This window comes from Marmota marmota, unplaced genomic scaffold, assembly GCF_001458135.2.
Source record: "Marmota marmota marmota unplaced genomic scaffold, marMar, whole genome shotgun sequence".
Lineage (NCBI taxonomy): Eukaryota > Metazoa > Chordata > Mammalia > Rodentia > Sciuridae > Marmota > Marmota marmota.
In genome coordinates, this window is record NW_025999977.1 from 25,620,232 (window position 1) to 25,644,221 (window position 23,990).

General features: G+C 33.7%; 1 protein-coding gene and 1 pseudogene across 6 annotated transcripts in view; one reads left to right on the forward strand and one right to left on the reverse strand.

Annotated features, from left to right (window-relative positions):
- The window catches only part of Ppm1b (protein phosphatase, Mg2+/Mn2+ dependent 1B), an 89,218-nt gene that overhangs the window by 8,846 nt on the left and 56,382 nt on the right, over positions 1–23,990 (reverse strand). For 3 of the 6 annotated variants that reach the window (XM_015479715.2, XM_015479714.2, XM_048804457.1), the window contains 3 exons: positions 19,929–20,040; positions 19,512–19,569; positions 9,417–10,448 (listed from right to left, as the gene is read on the reverse strand). In XM_015479715.2, coding sequence (XP_015335201.1) covers positions 10,149–10,448; positions 19,512–19,569; positions 19,929–20,040 — 470 coding nt within the window. In that variant the 3' untranslated portion in view covers positions 9,417–10,148. Of the gene's footprint in view, positions 1–6,926; positions 8,611–9,416; positions 10,449–19,511; positions 19,570–19,928; positions 20,041–23,990 lie in introns of those variants that run through there. The other 3 variants (XM_048804459.1, XM_048804458.1, XM_015479716.2) reach the window with 2 other exon arrangements.
- LOC107136950 lies at positions 21,157–22,920 on the forward strand (annotated as a pseudogene).

A 23,990-nucleotide genomic window follows, 5' to 3' on the forward strand; every position in this document is an offset into this window, starting at 1 on the left:
ACAGAAATATTTAAAATAAACTTTATATCAATTTATAAGCCAGACATTTATTCATAGGCAAAATTTTATGAAAACGAAATCCAGAGTCCTCTAAAGCATGTTACTGTGGAATCCCACCAAAGTAAATTATACTTCATGCCTTCGAGTTAGGAATGAAGAAACAAAAATCTCTCTTCATAATGAGCACAGAAGTAAAAATAAGTGAACAATTTAGGAAAGAGAATCAGACACACGTATTAGGATGACTCTTGAATTGTACTATTCTTCCTCATCTAAAATGCATACTCAAGTATTTCCATGATAGGCGAATATTCTACGGAGACAATTAATACCCATGTTGTACAGATTTAATTTCTAAAGAAATTCCTGTCTCCAATATTACCAACAAGGGTTTTTCAAAAGTCGGGAGGAAAAAAAAAAAGTAATCCCAAAGCTTTGATTCTGCCTGTTTAAAGGTAAGGCTCTTTGGTATCCCACCAGAGTTGCAGATACTCAAGACAAAATCACCTCCTAGAATCCCTTACTCCTGAACTAGAAGAGTATATCTACCAGTTACACCTGATCATGAAACGTGGTCCTGGTTAGCAGTCGTGATTGCCAAGTAGAATAAAGTTGAGAAGATATCACAGCCTGGAAAGCCAGCCAGAAGTGGTAATGTTGCCTGAAAAATTAGTTTACTCTCTATTAGTAAGGACATTTTTCACTTCTGTATCACAATGTAAATATATGTGAACCACCAAAACAAAGGTTAAAGCATTGGGTCGGGGTTGTAGCTCAGTGGTTGAGTGCTTGCACAGCATGCTCACAACCCTAGGTTTAATGCATAACCAAACAAAAACAGCTGTTTAGCATTTTTGTTTTGTTTTTAGGGTTCACAGTGTTAGTCCCAGAGTTGAACAGAAAAAGAGGAAGTAAAGGATCTTAGGTAAATATTATAACAACACAGACATATTGGGCAATAAACGTCTATGTGTAACAGAAATCATGAGTAAACTTGGTTTTAAAAAAAACTTACATCTCCATGGCACCTTTCCTCAACCCTGATGAATTTCATTCAGAAAACTGAAATACCTAACCATCATCCCCTTTGATTCCAGGCCCCTAAAAAATTAGCATTAAGGTCTGATCTTGCCAGGCATGGTGGTGCATTCCTGTAAACCCAGTGGCTTAAGGCTGAGTCAGGAGGATCCAGAGTTCAAAGCCAGCTTTAGCAACAGTGAGGTGCTTATTAGCAACTCGGGAGACCCTGTCTCTAAATATAAAATAGAGCTGGAGATGTAGCTCAGTGGTGTCCCCGAGTTCAATCCTCAGTACCCCCCACCGCCCCAAATTCTGGTCTTTCTTCACTGTCATTAAAAAAAATTAAAATTAAAAAGTCCTAACTTTTACTGGCCTCCCACTGTGACATCTCAGTCATGGTAAATGAATCTAGATTCAATATAGAATGAGACCTTTCCAAACAAATAACACAAATCCTGAGACCAATACATGGTTCTTGTTCAAAGATTAAAAATAATCTGAATGTCATATGAAAATTAAACTATTGTTTCATCTTAAATCATGAATTTCCCAAATTTAAATAGATCATAGAATTTTTCTGAAAATTTTCATCTTTCATACAACATGAAACATTCTACCTTGTTTATCTTGCTTTCAGAATTCCAGTGTTATGATGACCATCCAGCCACCTGTGGTAAATTTTTTTTATCAGACCTACATGTCTTAAGACTCATTTACTAATTACATTATTATTAGGCATAATCAAAGGCACCATGAAGTTATCCAAAAACTATGGCAACAACTGTGAAACTCTAGGAGTCCAAAAGAACCTTTCAAGGAGTTCCATGAAATCAAATACTGCAAGGTTTTTTTCCACATTGACATTTGCATTAATTATGCAAAAGAAACAATGGGTAAAATTACAGGCACCTTAATGCAAATCAAGATAGTACCATCAAGTATGATAAGTACTTATGATTGTATTTTCACTGCCACACACTGTATAAGGAGAGGGGGGAAAACCCATTTTCAGTTAATACCTCTTTTTCTTTCTGGTGGTGCTGGGAATTGAACCCAGGGCCTCACCCATGCTGGACAAGTGCTCTAACACAGATCTACACACCCAGCCACAATAATACCAGTAGAAACTTAATTTTATTAAACCTCTATCCTTAGACACACCTCTTTTTAATACTCTATTAATGGTTAGTTTAGTCCTGGTTCTAAAACATATCCAAGTGGGATGGTTGACTCCTGTGCTGTTCTTTGAGCTGTGCACTGAACTAGCCACTTGTAATGGAACACCACTGTTAACTTGAAAGAATGACAGACTACGGTTATTCAGGACACATTTCCTCTAAAATAAATGAAACAAGTTGTCACTTAGGGAAACAACTGAAAACATCTGTTGCCTATGATAAAATTTAACCTTTCAATTCAAAAGAAAATTAAAATTTTCTTTTGAATTGAAAAATACTTTTCCATCATCTTGAGCTTTGACAGCTTCCCAATACTACAGATTTTTTTATACGAGACCAGATGATATTAACAAAGAAATTTTAATCAATGTATAATAATGTCAACATTCTACAAATTTCTTAAAGTTATACGATTTGGAAATTGGAAATCAATGACAAAATAAAAAATAAAAATTACTCCAACACCTGGAGACTAAACAATATGCTACTGAATGAACAATGGGTTGCAGAAGAAATCAAGGAGGAGATTAAAAAATTTTTAGAGGTAAATGAGAACATAGAAACAACATATTGAAATCTCTGGGACATTATGAAAGCAGTATAAAGAGGAAAGTTTATTGCATGGAGTTCATTCCTTAAAAGAAGAAAAAGGCAACAAATAAATGACCTCACATTACATCTCAAAGCCCTAGAAAAAGAACAACAAATAAACAGCAAAAGAAGTATAAGGCAAGAAATAATTAAAATTAGAGCTGGAATCAATAAAATCAAAACAAAAGAAACAACAGAAAAAATTGACAAAATAAAAAGTTAGTTCTTTGAAAAAATAAATAAAATTGACAGACCTTTAGCTATGCTAATGAAGAGGAGAGAAAATTCAAATTACCAGCATTCATGATGAAAAAAAGTAATATCACAACAGACACTACAGAAATACAGAGAATTTAGAAATTATTTTGAAAACTTTTACTCCAATAAAATAGAAGACATTGAAGGCTTCAACAAATTTCTTAAGTCATATGATTTGCCCAGATTGTACCAGGAAGATATACACAATTTACACAGACCAATATCAAGTGATGAAATAGAAGACGCCATCAGAAGCCTACCAATCAAGAAAAGCCCAGGACCTGATGGATACACAGCCGAGTTCTACAAGACCTTTAAAGAAGAACTAATACCAATACTCTTCAATTTATTTCAGGAAATAGAAAAAAGAGGCAGCACTTCCAAACTCATTCTATGAGGCCAATATTACCCTGATTCCAAAACCAGGCAAAGACACATCAAAAAAGGAAACTTTAGACCAATATCTCTAGTGAACATAGATGCAAAAATTCTCAATTTTTTTGATTCTCTGGCAAATTAAATACAAAACATATCAAAAAAATAATGCACCACAACCAAGTGGGATTCATCCCAGGGATGCAAGGTTGGTTCAACATACGGAAATCAATAAATGTAATTCATCACATCAATAGACTCAAAGATAAGAATCATATGATCATCAATAGATGCAGAAAAAGCATTTTACAAAATACAGTACCCCTTCATGTTCAAAACACTAGAAAAACTAAGGATAACAGGAACATATCTCAACATCATAAAGGCTATCAATGCTAAGCACCAGGCCAACATCATTCTAAATGGAGAAAAATTGAAGGCATTCCCTCTAAAAACTGGACAGGGATGCCCTCTTTCACCACTTCTATTTAACATAATTCTTAAAATACTGGCCAGAGCTATTAGATAGACTAAGGAAATTAAAGAGATATGTATAGAAAAAGAAGGACTTAAATTAGAATTATTTGCTGACGATATGATTCTATACCTAGAATACCCAAAAAGCACCACCAGAAAACTTCGGGAACTAGTAAATGAATTCAGCAAAGTAGCAGGATATAAAATCAACATCCATAAATCAGAGGCATTTCTGTATATCAGTGACAAATACTCTGAGAGGGAAATGAGGAAAACTACCCCATTTACAATAGCCTCAAAAAAATAAAATACTTGGGAATTAAGTTAACGAGAGAGGTGAAAGATCTATACAATGAAGACTACAGAACCCTAAAGAAAGAAATCAAAGAAGACCTTAGAATATTGAAAGATCTACCTTGTTCTTGGATAGGCAGAATTAATATTATCAAAATGGCCTTACCACCAAAAGCATTATACAGATTTAATGCAATTCTGATGAAAATCCCAATGACATTCCTCATAGAAATAGAAAAAACAATCATGAAATTCATCTGGAAAAATAAGAGATCCAGAATAGCTAAAGCAATCCTTAGCAGGAAGAGTGAAGCAGGTGGCATCACTATACCAGAACTTAAACTATACTACAGAGCAACAGTAACAAAAACAGCATGGTATTGGCGCCAAAACAGACAGGTAGATCAATGGTACAGAGTAGAGGACACAGACACTAACCCACAAAATTACAATTATCTTATATTAGACAAAGGTGCCAAAAACATGCACTAGAGAAAATATAGCCTCTTCAACAAATGGTGCTGGGAAAACTGGAAATCCATATGCAACAAAATGAAATTAAACCCCTCTCACCATGCACAAAACTCAACTCAAAGTGGATCAAGGACCTAGGAATTAAACGAGAGACTCTGTGTCTAATAGAAGAAAAAGTAAGTCCTAATCTTCATCATGTGGGATTAGACCCCAACATCCTTAATAAAACCCCTATAGCACAAGAATTAAAATCAAGAATCAATAAATGGGATGGATTCAAACTAAAAAGTTTCTTCTCAGCAAAATAAACAATTCGTGAGGTGAATAGAGAGTCTATATCTTGGGAGGAAATCTTTACCCCTCACACATCAGATAGAGCACTAATCTCTAGGATATATAAAGAACTCAGAAAGTTAAGCACCAAAAAAACAAATAACCCAATCAATAAATGGGCCAAGGACCTGAACAGATACTTCTCAGAAGAGGATATACAATCAGCAAATATATGAAAAATGTTCATCATCTCTAGCAATTAGAGAAATGCAAATCAAAACTACTCTAAAATATCATCTCACTCCAATCAGAATGGCAGCTATTATGAAGACAAACATCAATAAGTGCTGGTGAGGGTGTGGGGGAAAGGGCACACTCATACATTGCTGGTGAGACTGCAAATTGGTGCAGCCAATATGGAAAGCAGTATGGAGATTCCTTAGAAAATTGGGAATAGAACCATCATTTGACCCAGCTATCCCTCTCCTCGGTCTCTATTCAAGGAATTAAAAATAGCATGCTACAGGGACACAGCCACATCAATGTTTATAGCAGCACAATTCACAATAGCTAAACTGTAGAACCAACCTAGATGCCCTTCAGTAGATGAACGGATTAAAAAAAATGTGGCATATATACACAATGGAATATTACTCAGCAATAAAAGAGAATAAAATCATAGCATTTGCAGGTAAATGGAAGGCGTTGGAGAAGATAATGCTAAGTGAAGTTAGACAATCCCCAAAAAATAAAATGCCGAATGTTTTCTCTGATATAAGGAGGCTGATTCATAGTGGGGTAGGAAGGGGGAGCATGGGAGGAATAGATGAACTCTAGATAAGGCAGAGGAGTGGGAGGGGCAGGGGACTAGCAAGGCTGGTAGAATGTGATTGTCATCATTATCCAAAGTACATGTATGAAGACATGAATTGGTGTGAACATACTTTGCATACAACCAGGGATATGAAAAATTGTGTTGTATATGAATTGTAATATGAATTCAATGTTGTAATATGAATTGTACTGCTTTCCACTGTCATTTATTTTTAAAAAATCAATTTAAAATGTCAATATTCAGAAGAACTGCATAATTCAGTAAGCCAGTATTTTCCAAATGACCAACTCAAGGTATTATAAAACCATGCACAGTTATCCAATCCAAATGCAAGATAGACCCAATGGATTTTAATGTAACAGGGGACAAAAAGACCTTTGATTTAGCTTTCAGATTTCACTAATTTTGAATAGACTACCAATTGTCAATTTTTGATAGCCACAATTACCTGCAGTTACTAAAACACTCTTTTCCAACAGCCTGTAAGGCCAGATTTCTTCAAATAGTTCAACAAATGTGCCACACTGCTACAGACTGAATGTAAAAGCAAGTATGAGAATCCAGCCTACCATAAAAGGTTTAGAAAAATGAAAACCGGTGGCACATTGTACCCTAAATTTTTTAGACTTGTTAGACTATTTTTTCATAAAACAATGTTATCTATGCTAATATGTAGTGTTGTTATTATATTGGATTTCTAATATAGTAAATATCAACAGATAAAATCCAAAAAGCAAAACTTCTTGGGGACATCCAATTTTTACGAGGGAGGATAAATGGGTCCTGAGTCTAATGTTTGAGAAGAGACAGACAAGAGAATTTAGTTTCATGAACACTAAACATGGGTTTTTCTTTTGCTAAGTCATAAGTTACTGGTATGTAAAGGGCCAATGGCCTCCTCACCAAGTACTATAAAAATGATTTTGGAGTGAAGAAAGGATGTTGTCCTATATAGTTTAATTCCCCTGTGGAGTTAGAATTCATCTACATGGTTTTGTATGGAAATTTTCACAATATGCTAACTAAATAACATTCAAAACTGCCCTTTTTATTTTTGAAAATCACACCAAATAGTAATATATCACACATTTTTTTTTTAAATCAATTCTTTATTTAGGTAACAAGTTGGTTATGTTCACTGCATTGTATGAAACGTCACAATATCATACTGGAAAGGTACTATCAGTACAGGGTTGGATCAGAGTAGACTGAACAATAAACCATTTTGCATTCTTCATTCCCTATCTTTTAACAACCCCCCAAACCCAGTAAAGGGACAAAGAGCTTTTAACACCATCATGTAAAGCACTTTAACTTACAAGGCTAATATCTAAAGAATAAATAAAATATATTGTGGCAGTAATTCCTTTTAGACCAAAAATCAGGTGCACAATAAATCAAGTGATCAGGAAAGCTGTCTGTATTCAAATGTGTGTGGCTCTCCAAAAACAGCTTCAGGGAAATGTTACAGAAAATACCATGAATTCCATTTCACACAGGACCAGATGATGACTCATTTTAACTACACACAAGGGCAATTACAACCTGCTGAAACACAATTTAAACATATAGAAAAATGTTTACAAAGCATCCACAACATGTAAACCATGTACACATGGATACATTCATTACTTCTCCTACCCCAGTAACTTCTTTTAGATAAATACTTTCCTCTTCATGTTCAGCATTAATTAGGTTTAATACATGCAAAACTCAAAGAATTCAAGGTTATTGTAAAAATAGAATTAAACTAATCTTCAAGTACCTTGTGATAGCCACTCTGTACCGTGCCCAATGTTATAAAATGAAAGGTTACTGAACCCGTGAAAATATCTCTGTAATATTTCCTTAGATCTAAAATAGATAATTTTAAATGTATTTATAGTAATTTCAATGTGATATTCTGAGCTTTTAAAATAACATAAACAGTTAAAAATTATACCAAATTACACAAAACTTGAATCTTAAAAGCTGAAAAAATTAAAACTATAGAAACCCACATGTAAAACAAAAATCACAATTTACATTATAAAGGCAAATCTCATCATTTAAAAGAATTTGCAGCAGTGAGATGTCAAAGCAAATTATAAATAGCCATAAATTAATCCATTTGGTTTCAAAAGATTTTCTAGTAAAGAGTTGAAGTATGTAGTAGGATACATGCATAAAATTTGTAAGGGTTTATAATATTATTGCCAAATATACTTTATCTTGAAGCAAGGCAACATTAGAATTTGGACATTATTGGAGAATCCAGTTTGGTAATACAGGTAAAATTGGAAAAAATTAAATAACAATTAATAATAAATACATATCCTATAGTAAATTACTCAAATAAAATTCCAAGCCATAGAACTCCAAAAAGGCTTTCCAACTTGGTTAACTAAAAAAGGAACATCTCATACAATTCTTTACTCTTACATGCTTGTATGTTGTGTGTTTTGTTTAAAATAAAACATAATGTATCTTCTGAGTACAGCTAACTATATTCTCATGCACCTCAGGCACATTTGTTTGCTGTGGTAAAATAATTCCATTGGTTTCTAGGGCCAAAAGTTCAATACAGATGTGACCAGTATGCCCGAGGTTGGCAAAAAATACTGTAGTACAGGCAATGCTACGAGTGGCAAATATCAGAAAACACAAATAAGAACAAATGATGGGAAATGCTTATGATTTTCTGCTCATATCACAAAACGTTGGGAATCCACAAGAATATTTTCCCCTTGTATTGAAGAAAATTGTGATTAAAATGTTTTTTCCCCCAATTTTCAGAATCAAAAGCATTTTAGAAGGTTTATAAGGCTACCATGAGTCTTCTAGATCTCCAGCACCCTACAGGAAGAGAAAAGGAAGAATATTATTATTTACCTATACCAACTTCCAGGTTGGGTTGAATTTCAAAAGAAAACAAAATTAGATGAACAAATTACCTTCCTTTCTTTGTCTGAAAAGGTACTTATACAGAAAGACGTGTGTATTGTATAATGTGTACATACACATGTATCTATCTATTATAGATAGATAACTGGTTGGATTTTTTTCTCCCCTCTCCACCAAATGCCTTCCTCTTTCTCAAAACACTTAAAATATTCTGGCATTGGAAAAATAGATCAAAACATCAGCTACAACATCTGAAGATTCCAAAGTTTCAAATTATACTACCTTTAGTAACTTTAAAGACATGATATAAAATATGAACAGGAAGAAGTAAAGTTAATGTTCTATAGTCAAAATTTCCCCATGTAACTAATAGCTATCTGTAATTTAAAAGCCTGTTTTAACAAAAACAAAACACATATTTTTAAAACAGCCCACAATTCTTGCATTTATTAATATCTGATGCATACTTGGTAATAAAACTGACCATGTTCCTAATGTGACAATGTTTTCACATGTCTACATGTGTTCATGTTGTCATAGTTGAATATTTTGTACCCAAAAAGGGAATAATAAAATTGACTTATTTTGAGTAAGACTTATATATCTCATATTACAAATTTTTCTTTCTGATATGAAAAAACTAAGTCAAAAGTGTATTAAATTTAATATAAATACAAATGGATTTCTAATGAATAGTTTTCCAATATCCCAAACATGGTTGTTAAAAAAAATAATTAAAAAAATAAGTACAACATGCATAGATTATTCCACATCACATGCTTTATTTGGGCTTAAACACTTATAATTTTATTCTAAACACTTGGTTGACATACATTTTGATGTGTGTAGTTAGGCTATACAGAATATACAAACCAAAGCTGTTTGAATAATACATAGGTTTTTTCAAAACTTGTGTTTCATAAAGAATACAGAGAAAGAAAAAATAACCACACATCCAGTATCTCACAACTTCTAAAAATAAAAACTACAGAGATGTTAAATATAAACAAATCAAACAACACACAAATCATCAACCTTGAAAGAAAAATTACAGGCCAGCATCAGCCACTCTTTGAAGAACTAAAATTATTAAAGAAAACACAAATTACAAAGCTAACTGTGAGTGTACTAATATATAAAATAAGCAGTATAATTCTACATTAACAAGTTTTTCCATAACATACAGTAATCTCTCTAATCAGTCATTTCTAATCCTTTCAGGTATGAATTTTACTACTGGCTTTAATTAATGGTAGCCTACAGACAAGGTGAAATGACATATAATTTCATTGAATTTGAAATAACTATAAAAGTTCATTTTAAACTATTTCATCAAAGATGTATGCAAAGGCCTTTTTAAAAAACAAGGCTATTTGAATATAATAAACTAGTTTTCCAAGAATCAAATAACAAAATGGTTATATAAATGCACACATTATACTTCCTAAGTAAAAACCAAATCAAAGATCACAAAAATATTACCAAAAATGTCATATTTTTCCACCACTCATCTTTGTCCCTGCATCTTCATTACAGCTGTCTAATTCACCACTTTCTGATTCAGTATGGCTTTCCTGCATTGTCACTGGGTTTCCAGCATCACTGTTCGAAGAAGTAGCTGCAGCAGCTGGTTCAGCAGGGCTTTCTTCTCCCTCTACTTTAGCTAGCCTGTAACTAGTCAGCATCTCCTCCAGAAGTTGTCGGTAGTTTCCCCTATGATTAATTCTCATTTGCCTGAGAGCTTCCACCAATTTTCCCTGTGATCCACTTTCCTCTGCTTCATCGGAGGCCTTTTTTTAAGATTTAAGACCCCAGTGTCAGTAGACAAACTAGGATATCACATGTATTTCATAACATATTACACAAAATACTAATTTTTCTACCATGAGCAATATATTCTATGCATGAAAACAATTAAATAAATATCAATTCTTACCTGGGAAAATTAATAAAAACTTGTAAAAGCCCAAGTTATTTTTAGCAAATGACCATTAACTACCTTGTCTTATTTCAACTGCTATCTGAAATTTACTCTGCTTTTAGAATTCAACAGCAACACAAGCATTTCCTAAAAGCGACTTATTTGGGGAAAAAAAATCATTGCTATATGATTTCATACAAAAGGAAATTAGTCTATAAAGCGAGGAGAAGGAGAGGAAAGCAGGACATGTTAGTTTCTTCATTTCTGCTAAATGATAGGTAGAAGAGAAGATACAAACTGCAAAACTACATAAATTTAAGTTGGAGTTTTGGAGAATTTTAAAGCTTTCTTGGAGAAAATTTTTATTTATTTTTGCCTTTTAATGCAGTATTTGAATAAAAAACATCTCTGGATAAAAGCACATAAATTATTTTAAATATTATAAGATATGGTTATAAATTACTTAATCTTTTCATATTTTGTTAAATTTTGGAAAGTCTACAGGTTTCTACAAAAATAGATGCTTAATTTTGTTAGCAAAACAAACTTTATTCATCTAAGCTGATCATAATTAAGTTGATAAACTAAAATAAAGACAACTTTACATTATGTGCTTCCTGAGGTAAGGTATTATGAAATACAGAATCACATCCCACATTCTTGCCCAAAATGTTTAATATGGATCTAATAAAGTAATTTCCCCTTTATAGGAAATCAGGAAACAGAAGATCAGGTTAAAGGATACCATGGGAAAACAATCATACAAATCTAGAAAGTAGGCCATTCTATACAAAACTGGCTCACATTTTTTAAAGTCAGTGTAAGGACAAAAAGGGCAGGTGGGAGAGAAGGGGGTCTGGATTAAAATCTTGTTTAATGTGCTATACTGATGACCTAACCTGCTAGACCATGTTTCAAAATAAAGTCATTTTAAGAACAACTGGGGAAAATTACCTGACTTGTAAAATTTATTATTGAGTTTCCTAGATATAATTATGGCTATGTAGAAAAATGCCCTATTCTTAAAATCTGTATTCTGAAATGTTTACAAGTAAAATATTATGCTCTCTAGAATTTGCCTTCAGAGGGTTTAGCCAAAAAAAAAATAAAAATAAAAATAAAAAATAAAAAATAATGTACATACCTGTACCTATGAAAAGAGATAAAGCAACTATGGCAAAATATGAGCAATTATTGAATTTTGGTAGAAGGCTTAGAGATGGGTCAATTTTTTAATATATTTGGAAGTTTTCATCATAAAATGTTGAGAAACTAAAAACAAACTCTTAACCATCCTTAGAAACTATTATTCTATGATTCTGCAAAAAGAGCAGTAATAAAAACACATAATAAATTGTAATGTTTAATAGAAAAAGGGGAGCATTTAATTTTTTAAAAATGCCTTATGGCAAAAAGTGAAAGATGATTCTGTATATAGCCTGTGTGTTTTGAGTATGTAGATGTATTTATTCATTTTAGGATATGTAAAATGCCTAGAAAAAAAAGAAATACACCCATGTAATGATAATGACTATGGCTAATGAGTTATAGATCCTTTATTTTCTTTCAATTTTCAAAATTTCTACAAGTATATTACCTGTCAAATTAACTTTAATTTTTGCAAAATTTATTATGTGCAGTGAACACAATGTGTGTTAATTGAAGCTTTTCTTATTTTTCTTTCCCTTACCTTTCCCCATACAGTAAAATAATATGTTTCACTAAATAAAGTTTCTTATTTGAATTTATTCAGCAATGAAATAAGTGCATTCTAAACTGGGCGCAGTGGTGCAATGCCTATAATCCCCACAACTCAGGAAGCTGAGGCAGGAGGATTGCAAGTTCCAGGCCATTCTCAACAACTTTGGGAGACCCTGTCACAAAATAAAAAATAAAATGGACTGGGATGTAGCTCACTGGTAAAGTGCCCCTAGACTCAATCCCCAGTTTAAAAAAAAAAGTACATTCTAACTAGAAACCAAGTCAGTCTTAATCAGGTCTTCCAAAAAAAGAAATGTTCTGCTTTATGGTATACTACAATGACTATAACATAGGGTCCAATTTGCCCTCCACCTTGATCAACAAACAGCTCCTTTTAGCTTTTTTAAAAAAATGTTGGACCTCAAAACAAAATCTGCTTCAAATGAGCAGTTAACCTACATGAAGAAATCAGTGTCAAGCTGGTTTCACATTAGAATCAATGTGTGAGTTTTTTAAAAAAAACTATATAGATTCCAAAGTTCCAGTTCAAAATACATAGGTTAAGCAGATACGGGTTGTTTTTCAAAGCCTGAAAGAGTAATTATGATATGTAGCCATGGTTGATAATCACAGATATGGACTAAATCTACTTGGAGTTATAATTATTGATAAGGCCAGATTCAAAGATTGTCATATTTGAGTTCACTTTGGTGGGCTCAACAAATAAAGCACTTCTCTCATTCTCCAAGTGACACCTTCAACCATAAAACAATCATCTCTGTTTCTGTAAATTGCTATCATTAGTGGTAGTTAGGGAAGAAGAGAAGTTTCTTTTTAAAAATGGGCTGGGGGTGTAACTCTTGCCTAGCATGTGAGGCCCTGGGTTCAATCCCCAGTACTGCCAAAAAAAAAGGGAAAAAAACTATTACATAACACTCTCATGGGCTTTCACTAATATCAGAAGGGGAACCTATTATCTAGGTTCTTGCACGTTCTTTACCTGAATTCATAAAGCTACACATCTATTTTTATACATTATAGCAATGAACTCTACACCTTGCAACTAACTGTTCACAAGTCTTCCTAACTAGATTATGAATTCTCCTGGATAATTTCTTATTTCTTTCTATATCCTCCCATCACCTATGGAAGGAAAATTAATGTTTGTGCTATGAACTTTATATTAATCCTCGCAGGTACTCTATAAATCAAGAACTGCAACCATCATTTTTTAAGTGAAGAAAGATTCAGAGAAATTCAACAGTTAATAAGTGGCAGAGCTCAGATTTGTGTGCCAGTTTAACTAACATTAATATGCACCTTAATGTTCCATTGAATACATAATGGTGAGTGCAGTTTTTGCATAGAACTGCCCCATATAACTAGATACTTAATAAATACTCGTGATAATTATTGTAGAACTACACTGGTTTATTACATATTGAAATCTTGCAGTAGCTTCTTGATTCAGTAAAGATTAATAAAATTACAGAAAACTATGCTATTTTTAAATAATCTGTATTAAATGGGATGTTTTAGATTATTCTGTAAAACAAACATAAAGCAGTAAGTAATATGACAATTTAGTCCTTTTTCCTCTAGCTTTTAAGAGTCCATCAGCTGGGTTAACAGAGTTAAAGAACCAACCTAATTATGAATATATGGCCTTACCAAATAAAGCATAAGAATATGGTTAACAGCCAGTCGCGGTGGCGTATGCCTGTAATCCCAGCGACTTAGGAGGCTGAGGCAGGAGGATGGCGATTTCAAAGCCAGCCTCAGCAATGGTGAGATATTCACCAACTCAGCGAGACCCTGTCTCTAAATAAAAAAGGGCTGGGGATGTGGCCCAGTGGTCGAGTGCCCCTAAATTCAATCCCCAGTACAAGAGTAAATGGGAGGAGGGAAATCCAAGCCCTAGTAAAATTTAAAATTTACTTAGTATTTATTTGCAGCAATGCATATTTTTTAAACAGTTGCCATAAGCAAAATTCTTCTAATGATCAGTTAAAAGAGTAAAAATTGTTTTTGTAAAGTCCAATGCCCTGCTTGTTAGCTAAAAAACAAAATTTTATAACTAAAAATTCTTAACTATGTAAGTAAAACAGAAAAGATTCCATATAAAATTTAATTATGTGAGAACAGAATATAGAGATCCTTTGGGATTAAAAGAAGCCCAATCTGTCCTGTTTATTCTGTCTTTCTCAAAAATCTAAATTCCTTTAAAAAAGTTTTTGGATTAGCATCAATAAAAATGTATTCAAATAAAAAATAACTGATAAGGAACTGGCTTAAATGCTTAAGTTTCAACAACTTTATAAAATATTCCTCATTATAAAGAAATATCTTTCTTTTAAAAAAGAAAGAGAGAGAGAGAGAATTTTAATATTTATTTTTTAGTTTTCGGCGGACACAACATCTTTATTTGTATGTGGTGCCAAGGATCAAACCCGGGCCGCACGCATGCCAGGCGAGTGCACTACCGCTTGAGCCACATCCCCAGCCCATAAAGAAATATCTTAATTGATATTTCTTTATAATGAGGAATATTTTATAAAGTTGAAACACAAGAGTTACATAGAATGAAAAATTATTTTTCTTGAATGGAAGAGAAGTGGGGTGCACACATCTGTAATCTCTCAAGATGGAGTGTGGAGGGCTGGGGTTGTAGCTCAGTAGCAGAGCGCTTGCCTAGCACGTGTAAAGCACTGGGTTCCATCCTGAGCACCACATAAACATAAATAACAACATAAAGGTACCGTGTCCTTCTACACCTAAAAAAGATGCAGAGTGGAATATGTAAGAATAGTTTTGGAGTCAGCTCCACTCATCTCTGAATCTCGGTGTCATGTAAAAGGGTGCCAAGAAGACTGTACAATACACACACCCTGGCATAAGTAAGAGTTGGGTAAATACAAGTTTACTAACCTTTACCCTTGGAAAATCATCAACTTACATAGCTTTATCAATGGTAAGTTAATTAATTAAGTTCTGTAAGGAAAGAACTTAAATTTAACATTTTTGTATGGAAAACAGAAAGCTCTTAAAAACACAGACTTCCATACCAATTAGCAACTTAAATTATTCTTTTTTAAATTAAGCCAACTACTAGAAATGACCTCTCAACATATGCCAGGATTGTGGAAGGTCCTGGGACTACAAGTATAGATAACTGAGACAAAGTGCCAGAACTCACCAAATTTATATTCTAGTTAAAAAACAACTAGCATTTTGTAATGAGGAAAGGGTTGTCCTTCTCAGAGTCCTAATACAAGAACAGCTTTTTTTCACAAATTTTATGGTGGATGGAGGGGTCATTCTGGCAGGGTGGGGGAAGTCACAGACTCCTTTGAGAACGGATGAAAACTATAGGTGAATTTATCAATAAGGAAAGTGTATACACATACGCAAACTATTTTCTTTCACTTTTTTTTTTTTTGGTGCACTGGGGATTAAACCTTGGGCATGCGAGGCAAGCACTCTACCAACTGAGTATAACTCCAGCCCCTCTTCTTTGACAATTTTAATGGGTGTTCTGTAGTTGTATATAATGATGGAATTTGTTGTTACATACTCATGCATACACACAATATTACAATATAATTTGGTCAATATTGCTACCCATAAACATTTTGAAAAATTGGTGGATGGGGTAATGAACTCCTGGGTTAAAAATTCTTACTAGACTTTCCCACAGTTTCATTTTAAAAGTCAGGAGCATATCAATATTGCTTGTATTAAACAAGACAATGTATTCTAAAGAGTAGAACTAAAAGTACAAAACAAGGCTAGTAAGTAAAAAATTCCCCTAAATCCTTCCCTAGCTTCTGAACATATTTAAAATTATTTGATTTCTGGCTTATATTGAACCTAGCTTTTTGAAATATACTTATTATCCATAAAAATTTGTTTTTAATATAAGAAAAATGAATGAACCCTTATTTCTAATGGTACTACTTATAAACACTATAGCAAGAACAATTCTGACAGAAAGCAGACATTTTAAGAGTCTAAAACAATCTCAGATTTAGGTGACTAGCATTTTAAAATATCTAAAGTAAAATTTATTTTTGTTATTTTATAAATATAAGCTTAATTTTTATAGCACCTTCCAACTTTCTCCTCTTCAGTATTTCTTTTTTTTTTTTTTTTTTCTTATGACCCCACTCCACCCATGGCACTCATTTGTACTCTTTCAGCCAGGTTACTGGGGAAATTGCTTGATTTTAAATTATTATAAGACAGAACCTAAGGGGAGTTTAATTAAATAAAAATAAAGATGAGGATTTCTGGGTACATACTTACATTCTACCACAGTCTTTCCTTGTTTTGTTTTGTTTTTCAGTACTTCTACCTCACATTTGCAAGTTAAACACAAGCCCCTGTCACTGTGCTTCCTGGTAACATTTCCCATACTCAGGGAGATCAAAGTCAAGAAGGATTTATGGAGCACAATGGTGTCTAATTGGTTACTAAAATGGATCAAGTTAAGATCTGGGGATTTAACTAAAGGTCTGTATTTTCTTCATTCTTTCTACTTCTTTAGTATTTTTAGTACATTTTTCTAAGGCAGTGAATATTCTGAAAGGGTTGTTATTATTCTGGCTCCAAGTTAGTTTTTATAGTAAATGGAAAAGTTTCTATTACCCATATCTACTTACCAACAATGGACTTAAATTAATTATTTGATCTCTGCAGTTATTTCAAAACTACATGACCTCCAGCATCTCTAATACTACAAATGTTTCCAACACATAAGTATGCCATGGATATTCCTTTGAGTCTATAATTTCTAAGTTCCAAACATATGGTGTGGTTCTGTACTCTAAAATTAATTTCAAAAAGCTAGTGTCTCTGTCAATAGCTAAACAACCTAAATTCTTTAAATTTTCACCAGAGCAATTCACTACTGTAGCCAAAAAGGTGACCTTTCTTTTGTTCTTGCCTTTCTACCTCACTTGAAATGCCATCTTCATCTCATTTCTGCCGCTCAAATCACTCTTTAAATCCTATCTTTGCTTTAAGAATCTGACTTTCTCTCACCTTAGGTGAACTTTCATAGCAGCCACCACACACATTTATATGACAATTACACACACACACACACACACACACACACTTTACCCCCTTTTGTAGTAGGGATTGAACCCAGGGCTTCCCACATGCTGGGCAAGTACTCTACCACTGAGTGACAGCTACATCCAGTCACATTCTTTGTCATTCTTTACTAAACTACATGAAATATTTATGAAACTTCTGTGTTTTTAAATACATTGTAAACATCACGATCATATGGATGGAACAATGTCTTATGTTTTAGTCTCCTCCTTCATCAATTCACTACAATGTAGATTTCCAGTGGTTATTGGAAAGCTAATATATATAAATATAATTAAGTATGTAATCCTAAATTTACATAGCCATATACTAATCTTACTTAAATCAAGTTTTATAAAATCTTATTTTTTTGCAAGTTTTATATCTTAGGCATAAACCTTAGTTTCATGGTTCTGTTTTCTATTTGTTCACCATTAGGTAGCTACCATGTATAGTTTTCTTTTATAAAAATTCCAAAGTCAGCCAGGTATGATGACACATGTCTAGAATCCCAGCTACTCTGGAGCCCGGGTAAGGAGGATCACTATTTTAAGGCCAGTCTGGGCAATTTAATGAAACCCTATCTCAAAATAAAAAGGGTTAGGGATGTAGTAAAAGATTAGGATGTGGTAAAGTATCCTGGTGCCCCAGGTGCAATCTCCAGACCTTAAAAAAAAAAGGGGGGGGGGATCCTTGGTATATGTTAAGAAGAAATGTAGGGTTATTAAAAAAATATATTTTTTTTTATTCTGAGGATTGCACCCACCAGCACTTTTTTTCTGTTTTCTTTTCTTCTTTTCTTTTTTTTTTTTTTTTTTTNGAAGTTTATTCTGGCTAACCAAGGTAGTGGATGCCATTAAGGAATCTATAATCTAGCCCAAGAATTAAGATTCTCTTCTCCTTACCTCTTAAAAATTACCATCACTTTTTTTTTTTTTTTTGGTGGAGCTGGGGATCGAACTCAGGGCCTTGTGCATGCAAGGCAAGCACTCTACCAACTGAGCTGTATTCCCAGCCCCCCACCACCTTTTTAATTGTCAAGATCTTATTTGTTTGAGATTCATCTGAATGTACCACATGACATATATATTTATTTTTAAATTAATGTTCACAGCTTCTGACACAAAAGTATCAGAATCACTGCTCTAGAACTAAGATGTAAATAAACTTTATCATTAGCAATACATAGTACTCATTAACTGTACTAACTGTAAAACTTCCCTTTTACCAGGACACTTTTATTGTTAAGAAAAAGAAATTGTATTATTGCTGTACAATAATAAATCCTGGAAAATAAATAATGCAATTGAGACGAATAATGTCTACCTAATAGCTATTTTCTATCTTAAGACCTGTCAAGAGGTGCTGAACGGAGACTTGGAGGTTTAGTCTATATTTCTCAAGGAGTTTTATTCGCTAAATTTGGCTCCCTTAAAACTTTGCAGCATATATATTAAAAATTAAGTCATATATTGTTAGATGCCCCAAAACATGAACAACTGGAGAAAATATGCTCGTATTTGAATTGCTAACTCTGAAATTGAGTGTGACTTTAAAAATGACACTGTTTTGTCTTCTGGTATGAGTACTATGTATACCAGCAGCTGGTGGCTCATCGGTGCCTCTAGGTTTGGCATCAAAAGGCAAAGAAATAAAGAATTTTGCTCTGATGACACACAGCAGAGTACAACAGAAACCGTCATCTCAATCAACATTCACATAACCATAATACATCAGTATTAGAAAGAAATTATCTTCAGGTCGGAACAACAGGGCACAGGGAAAGAACTGGTTGTTAAAATAACAACTAATTTTTGGTAGCAGCCTACAAAGAAATTGAGATATTGAAAAGCACATTCTTGCCTCAAAATTAAGTTATAAGGGAGAAGAAAATGCAGACATACAGGAAAGAAACAAGGATAGCTCAAACAAAAAGACCATCTGATGTCCAGAAAATAACAAAGCTATTTTCAACACATAATTTTATTTATTTTTTCCATTTTCTAAACCTTTAATTGTTCCTTAAAAATGAAAAAAAGATAATTTACTATAGAATTAATTATATGAATGTATTCATATATCGTATTTATATTGTATATTATTTCAAATGCTTAGGAAATAAAACAAAACTTACCCCATCACTTTCTCTATGTGGATTCAGTCTACTATAAACAGCTTCAATAATATTGCGCCTTAAAAAAAACAAAAAGCTTTAGTTTTTAAGCTTGTATTTCAAATACTTCATTCTTGACCACACTAAAAAACTATCACACTAAATACTTGCCAAGAACACAGTTTCTATATTTCACTGAGAATTTGATCTTGCACAATCCATTTGTTCTCAATTAACAAGAAAGATTTTCATCCTCAAAGAGTATGACAATTTATTTTTAAAAATCTTTTTTGGATGAAGTTTTAAAGTTCTTCTCTAATTTGAGAAACATCAACTCATTTCCTTAGATAACTGATGTGCTTCTGATTTGTTTTTCTTATCTAAAATTATATAATTACTAAATGAAACTACTAAAATTAACTTTTTTGTTCTACTTACTTGCCAGCAAGACCTCCTCCAGGAGGTAAATTTGGGATATTTTCGGCGGACAAAATGCGCATGACATGGGCAAGATCAGGCATCCCTTCCTCACCAGACTTTTCCATAATTTCTGCAGGTTTATTTAAAAAAAAAAAAGTTCCTTAATTAATGTTGATAGATAATCCAGTATTCACAAAAAATTAAAATAAGAAGTACTGTTTTAAAATATAAAAAACAGTACTACCTCTAGGAAGGAACAAAAAGAGGTAATAGTTATATGCATACACAGATCCATGCCAGTATTATTCATAAAAGCACAAGCTAGCACTAAAGTTCCAGTAATAAGAGGACACATAAGAAAATGAGTGAAATGGTTTAACAATTACTAAAAATGAACAAAGTAACAGCTATAGAATAAATACTTAAGCTCTAATTTTAAGTAAAAATAATGTTGTTAATGCCAGAATTACAGGAAAACTAAAGTAATAGCTGGATAACGACTATAATGAAAAAAAGGAAAATTAAAAATCATTTTTGTGGGCTGGGGTTATAGCTCAGTGGTAGAACACTTGCCTGGCATATGGGGGGCACTGGGTTCAGTCCTCAGCACTACATAAATAAATAAAAATTAAGGTATTGTGTCCACCTACAACTAAAAATATTATTAAAAAAATCATTTTTTGTTACCTAAATAAGTAATGTTCTATAACTTATTTAAAATAAAGAAGAAGGCCAGACGCAATGGCACATACCTTTAATCCCAGCAATTTAGTGAGACTCTGTCTCTAAAGAGGGGCGCCTGGGGATGTAGCTCAGAGGCAGAGTGCCGCTGGGTCAATCCCAGTACACACATACAAAGATACATTAGTAATATACAGAAGGAAAATAGAGCATGCTAATGCTTAAAACAAAGATTTACATTTTCCATTTCTATTACACAATTTATGGGAAAATTTGATTATTTGGACATTGGAAAGACATAACTTCTCAAATATCAAACAATGGCAATTTATTTTTGAGAGAGAGGAAAAAGAAAGAGAGGTAAAATCCAAACCTTTTATCAACCCTCAAAAAGATTCTGGGCTTTGCTTTTAAGATTTCACCATTTTACTTTCTCTCAACTCTGCCCGACTTTCTCTGTTTCTAGATCTTCACAAGTATGTCCTCTTGCTTTGGTTTGGAACATTTTTCATGCCAATCCAGTCAATCCCTTTGTATGATTCATTCTTCAGCTTCAACTTCATACATGACTTTGTCCAATCCTTCTCTGACCCACACCTACAGTAGGTATATTACTCTATCCATCCATATATATTGATGTTCCGTGTTTCTAAGCTGTTAGCTTTATGAAAAGACTATATAATTTTTTCTACCTGAGACTTGTACTGCTATAGCACAGGATTTCTCAACCTTGCACTACTGACATTTAGGACCAATTTTTTTTTGTTCTATCCAGAGCACCACAAAACAAACAAAATATGCATACAGCCTTACCCAATATATCAATGCTTTCAGCTGGAAAATTTAATGTCAGATTACATGACTTAAAATTCCAATAGAAATACAATGCTCTTAAAAAATGATGCCTTATAAAAATTAAGTTACTGATTTGTAGTGGCTGCCTTTCCAGGGATTTTAAAAGCCTTTTTTTTTTTTTAACTTTTGACTGCATGATTATAATCAAGTACTTGACATGGACTCAGGAATTATGATACTATGTATTTTCCATTTCTGCCATATAAGACATACTTTAAAAGTTATAAACCACACAAGAAATAATATTTAAAAAAAGAAATAAGTAATATTAAATGTTAACAATCCATGTTGAACAGAATTGATCATAGCTTGAGAAATTATAGTTTGCTGAGGACTTTCAGGTATGGTTCTGTGTGTTTAGATAGCTAATTTATTTTGACAAAGCTCTTTCCTTTGACTAGGTTCTTGAGTTCTGACTAGAACCACCTTTGTGAACTTTGTCTTGTCCTTAAAGAATACATAGTAAGCAAGAATCATACTAAGAAGATTTTAGGGAAATTCCCCCACACTCCCTATCCAACCTTCCACATTGTCTTATCACTATTATCACCACTTGTCTGGCCCACTCTCAGCAATAATCCTATTAAGTCAGTTTAGACACAAACCCTTGACCTTTTTGTTTCTTCCTAGTAATTTTCCACCCACTAGCCACCACACTGCTCATTAGTAATAAACTCCCACTTGCCCTAGATGAAATCTAAATTGAGTGCAATGTGTCCCCACCCCACCAGTGCAGGGGTCCCTGTACTTATCATTATAGACCCACTAGATAAAGTCTGTCTTGCTATCTTATCTGAATAAGATAGATTTCTTTATTAAAAGAAATTAACAAACTCTAAAGTTGGTGTTTAAAACAAACTCTAAAGTTGGTGTTTCTTTTCTGTGGTTTATAATAAACAAACAAAAATCTTGGCTATTCCACACAGGTGCAATGGGCCCACCATCTCATACAGGGTGGCTCCGCTGGGTGGTATGTTCTCTGGGCAGCAGCCAGGATCCCCACCACCCCAGCCAGACTCCAGAGCCAGGCCTCGATTCTTCAGGCAGCACCTATCACGCCAAGAACTTGTAGCGCAACTTGGTGGAACTGTCATTCAAGGCTTGCTTTGCTTCTCTTGTGAGTCAGGATTATGTCAATGACATGGATCAGGAAGAAATTCGAACTGGTGTTGAGCAGTGTATCCAGAAACTTCTGGATATTGCAAGACAGAGTTGTTTTTTTCCCTACAAAAAAGATTGCAGTTGTCTGCCCAGAAACCAGAGCAAGTCATTAAAGAGGACGTCTGAGAATTAAGAAACGAATTGCAGCAATAAGATGCACTGGTGCAGAAGCAACAATGTTGAGACACATTGTCAGCTGATGTTGGAGGACATCAATGTGCAGCACAAAAAGACAGGCAAAGTTCCTCAGGACTCCTTGGCTTACCTGGAGCAGATGTCTGCCAATATCCCTGCACCTCTGAAGCAGACCTGAGAGGGGTCTGAACTACAAGGTAGCCCCCTGCAGACAGTTTCACTAAACCTCTGTGTGGACATGGCCTTTTAGAAGAACTATTTGAGAATGAGTTGTATTAATTTTGTTTCTACCTAAAAATTTCCCCCGATTTTTATGAACTGTTAATTACTTGAGTACTTTATAAAATGCCTATAACTTGGTAAATGAAGTGAGGTTTTGTTTTATTTGTTTGTAGCAAAGTTTAGATTATTAGTTTGATAACACAGATTCTCAGTTTTTTGCTTATTTTTAAAATTTTTGTATGATTTTGTATTTTTCCAGTTGTTAGCTTATGATCGGAGGGGGAAAATTATAATACTCCCGAGAATGGGGGTGGGGGGGGGAAGGAGTTTGATTTTAGGCCTTTTACAGTAACTACCCATCCATGGTAGTGGAGAAAAATATGTAAATTTGCTGTCTCAAGACTCTGAACTACCTCAAGAGGAATCTAATGCAATGTTTGTAATGCTTCCAGAACAATATAGTGCAGATATTTTGTAAATGGGTTAGAAAAAGGGTTAAAATTTGCTAGATTAGTGGAGTAATATTACAGTAGATCCTTAAGTTGATGCTACCTTTTATTTGGGTAAGTTTATGTTTTGTGTGGTGTTATTGCTTTGAGAGCTGTACTAGAGCATGATGTGCTAGATACCTTGCAGTAATGAACCAGTGTGAGTAACAGAGCAGATCCAGTCTCCTTAGCCTGACAGCTGGGACACAATTGAAATATGAGGGGTCAATGCTTGGTCTGATTTGTTTTCTTTTGAGTTTTATGTTGTTTGCTTGTGTTGTTTTACTTATGGGAGAAAAGGCAGTTTATGTGAAGGAAGATTCCTGCTCATGGATTTGATTCCAAGGACTAGGGCCTTGTGGTGGAGGGCGACCTACAGAGTGATCCTCCACTATTTCACCTCCATAGAGAGCATGCAGTTCCTCTGTGGGGGAAGGTATTTTGCCCTCTTGTCAGAGGAGGTTTGCTGTTCTGTTTTATGCATCTCTTAGATTACATCCTTTCAGCCAGTACAAACACTCCACTTGTCTTCTGAACA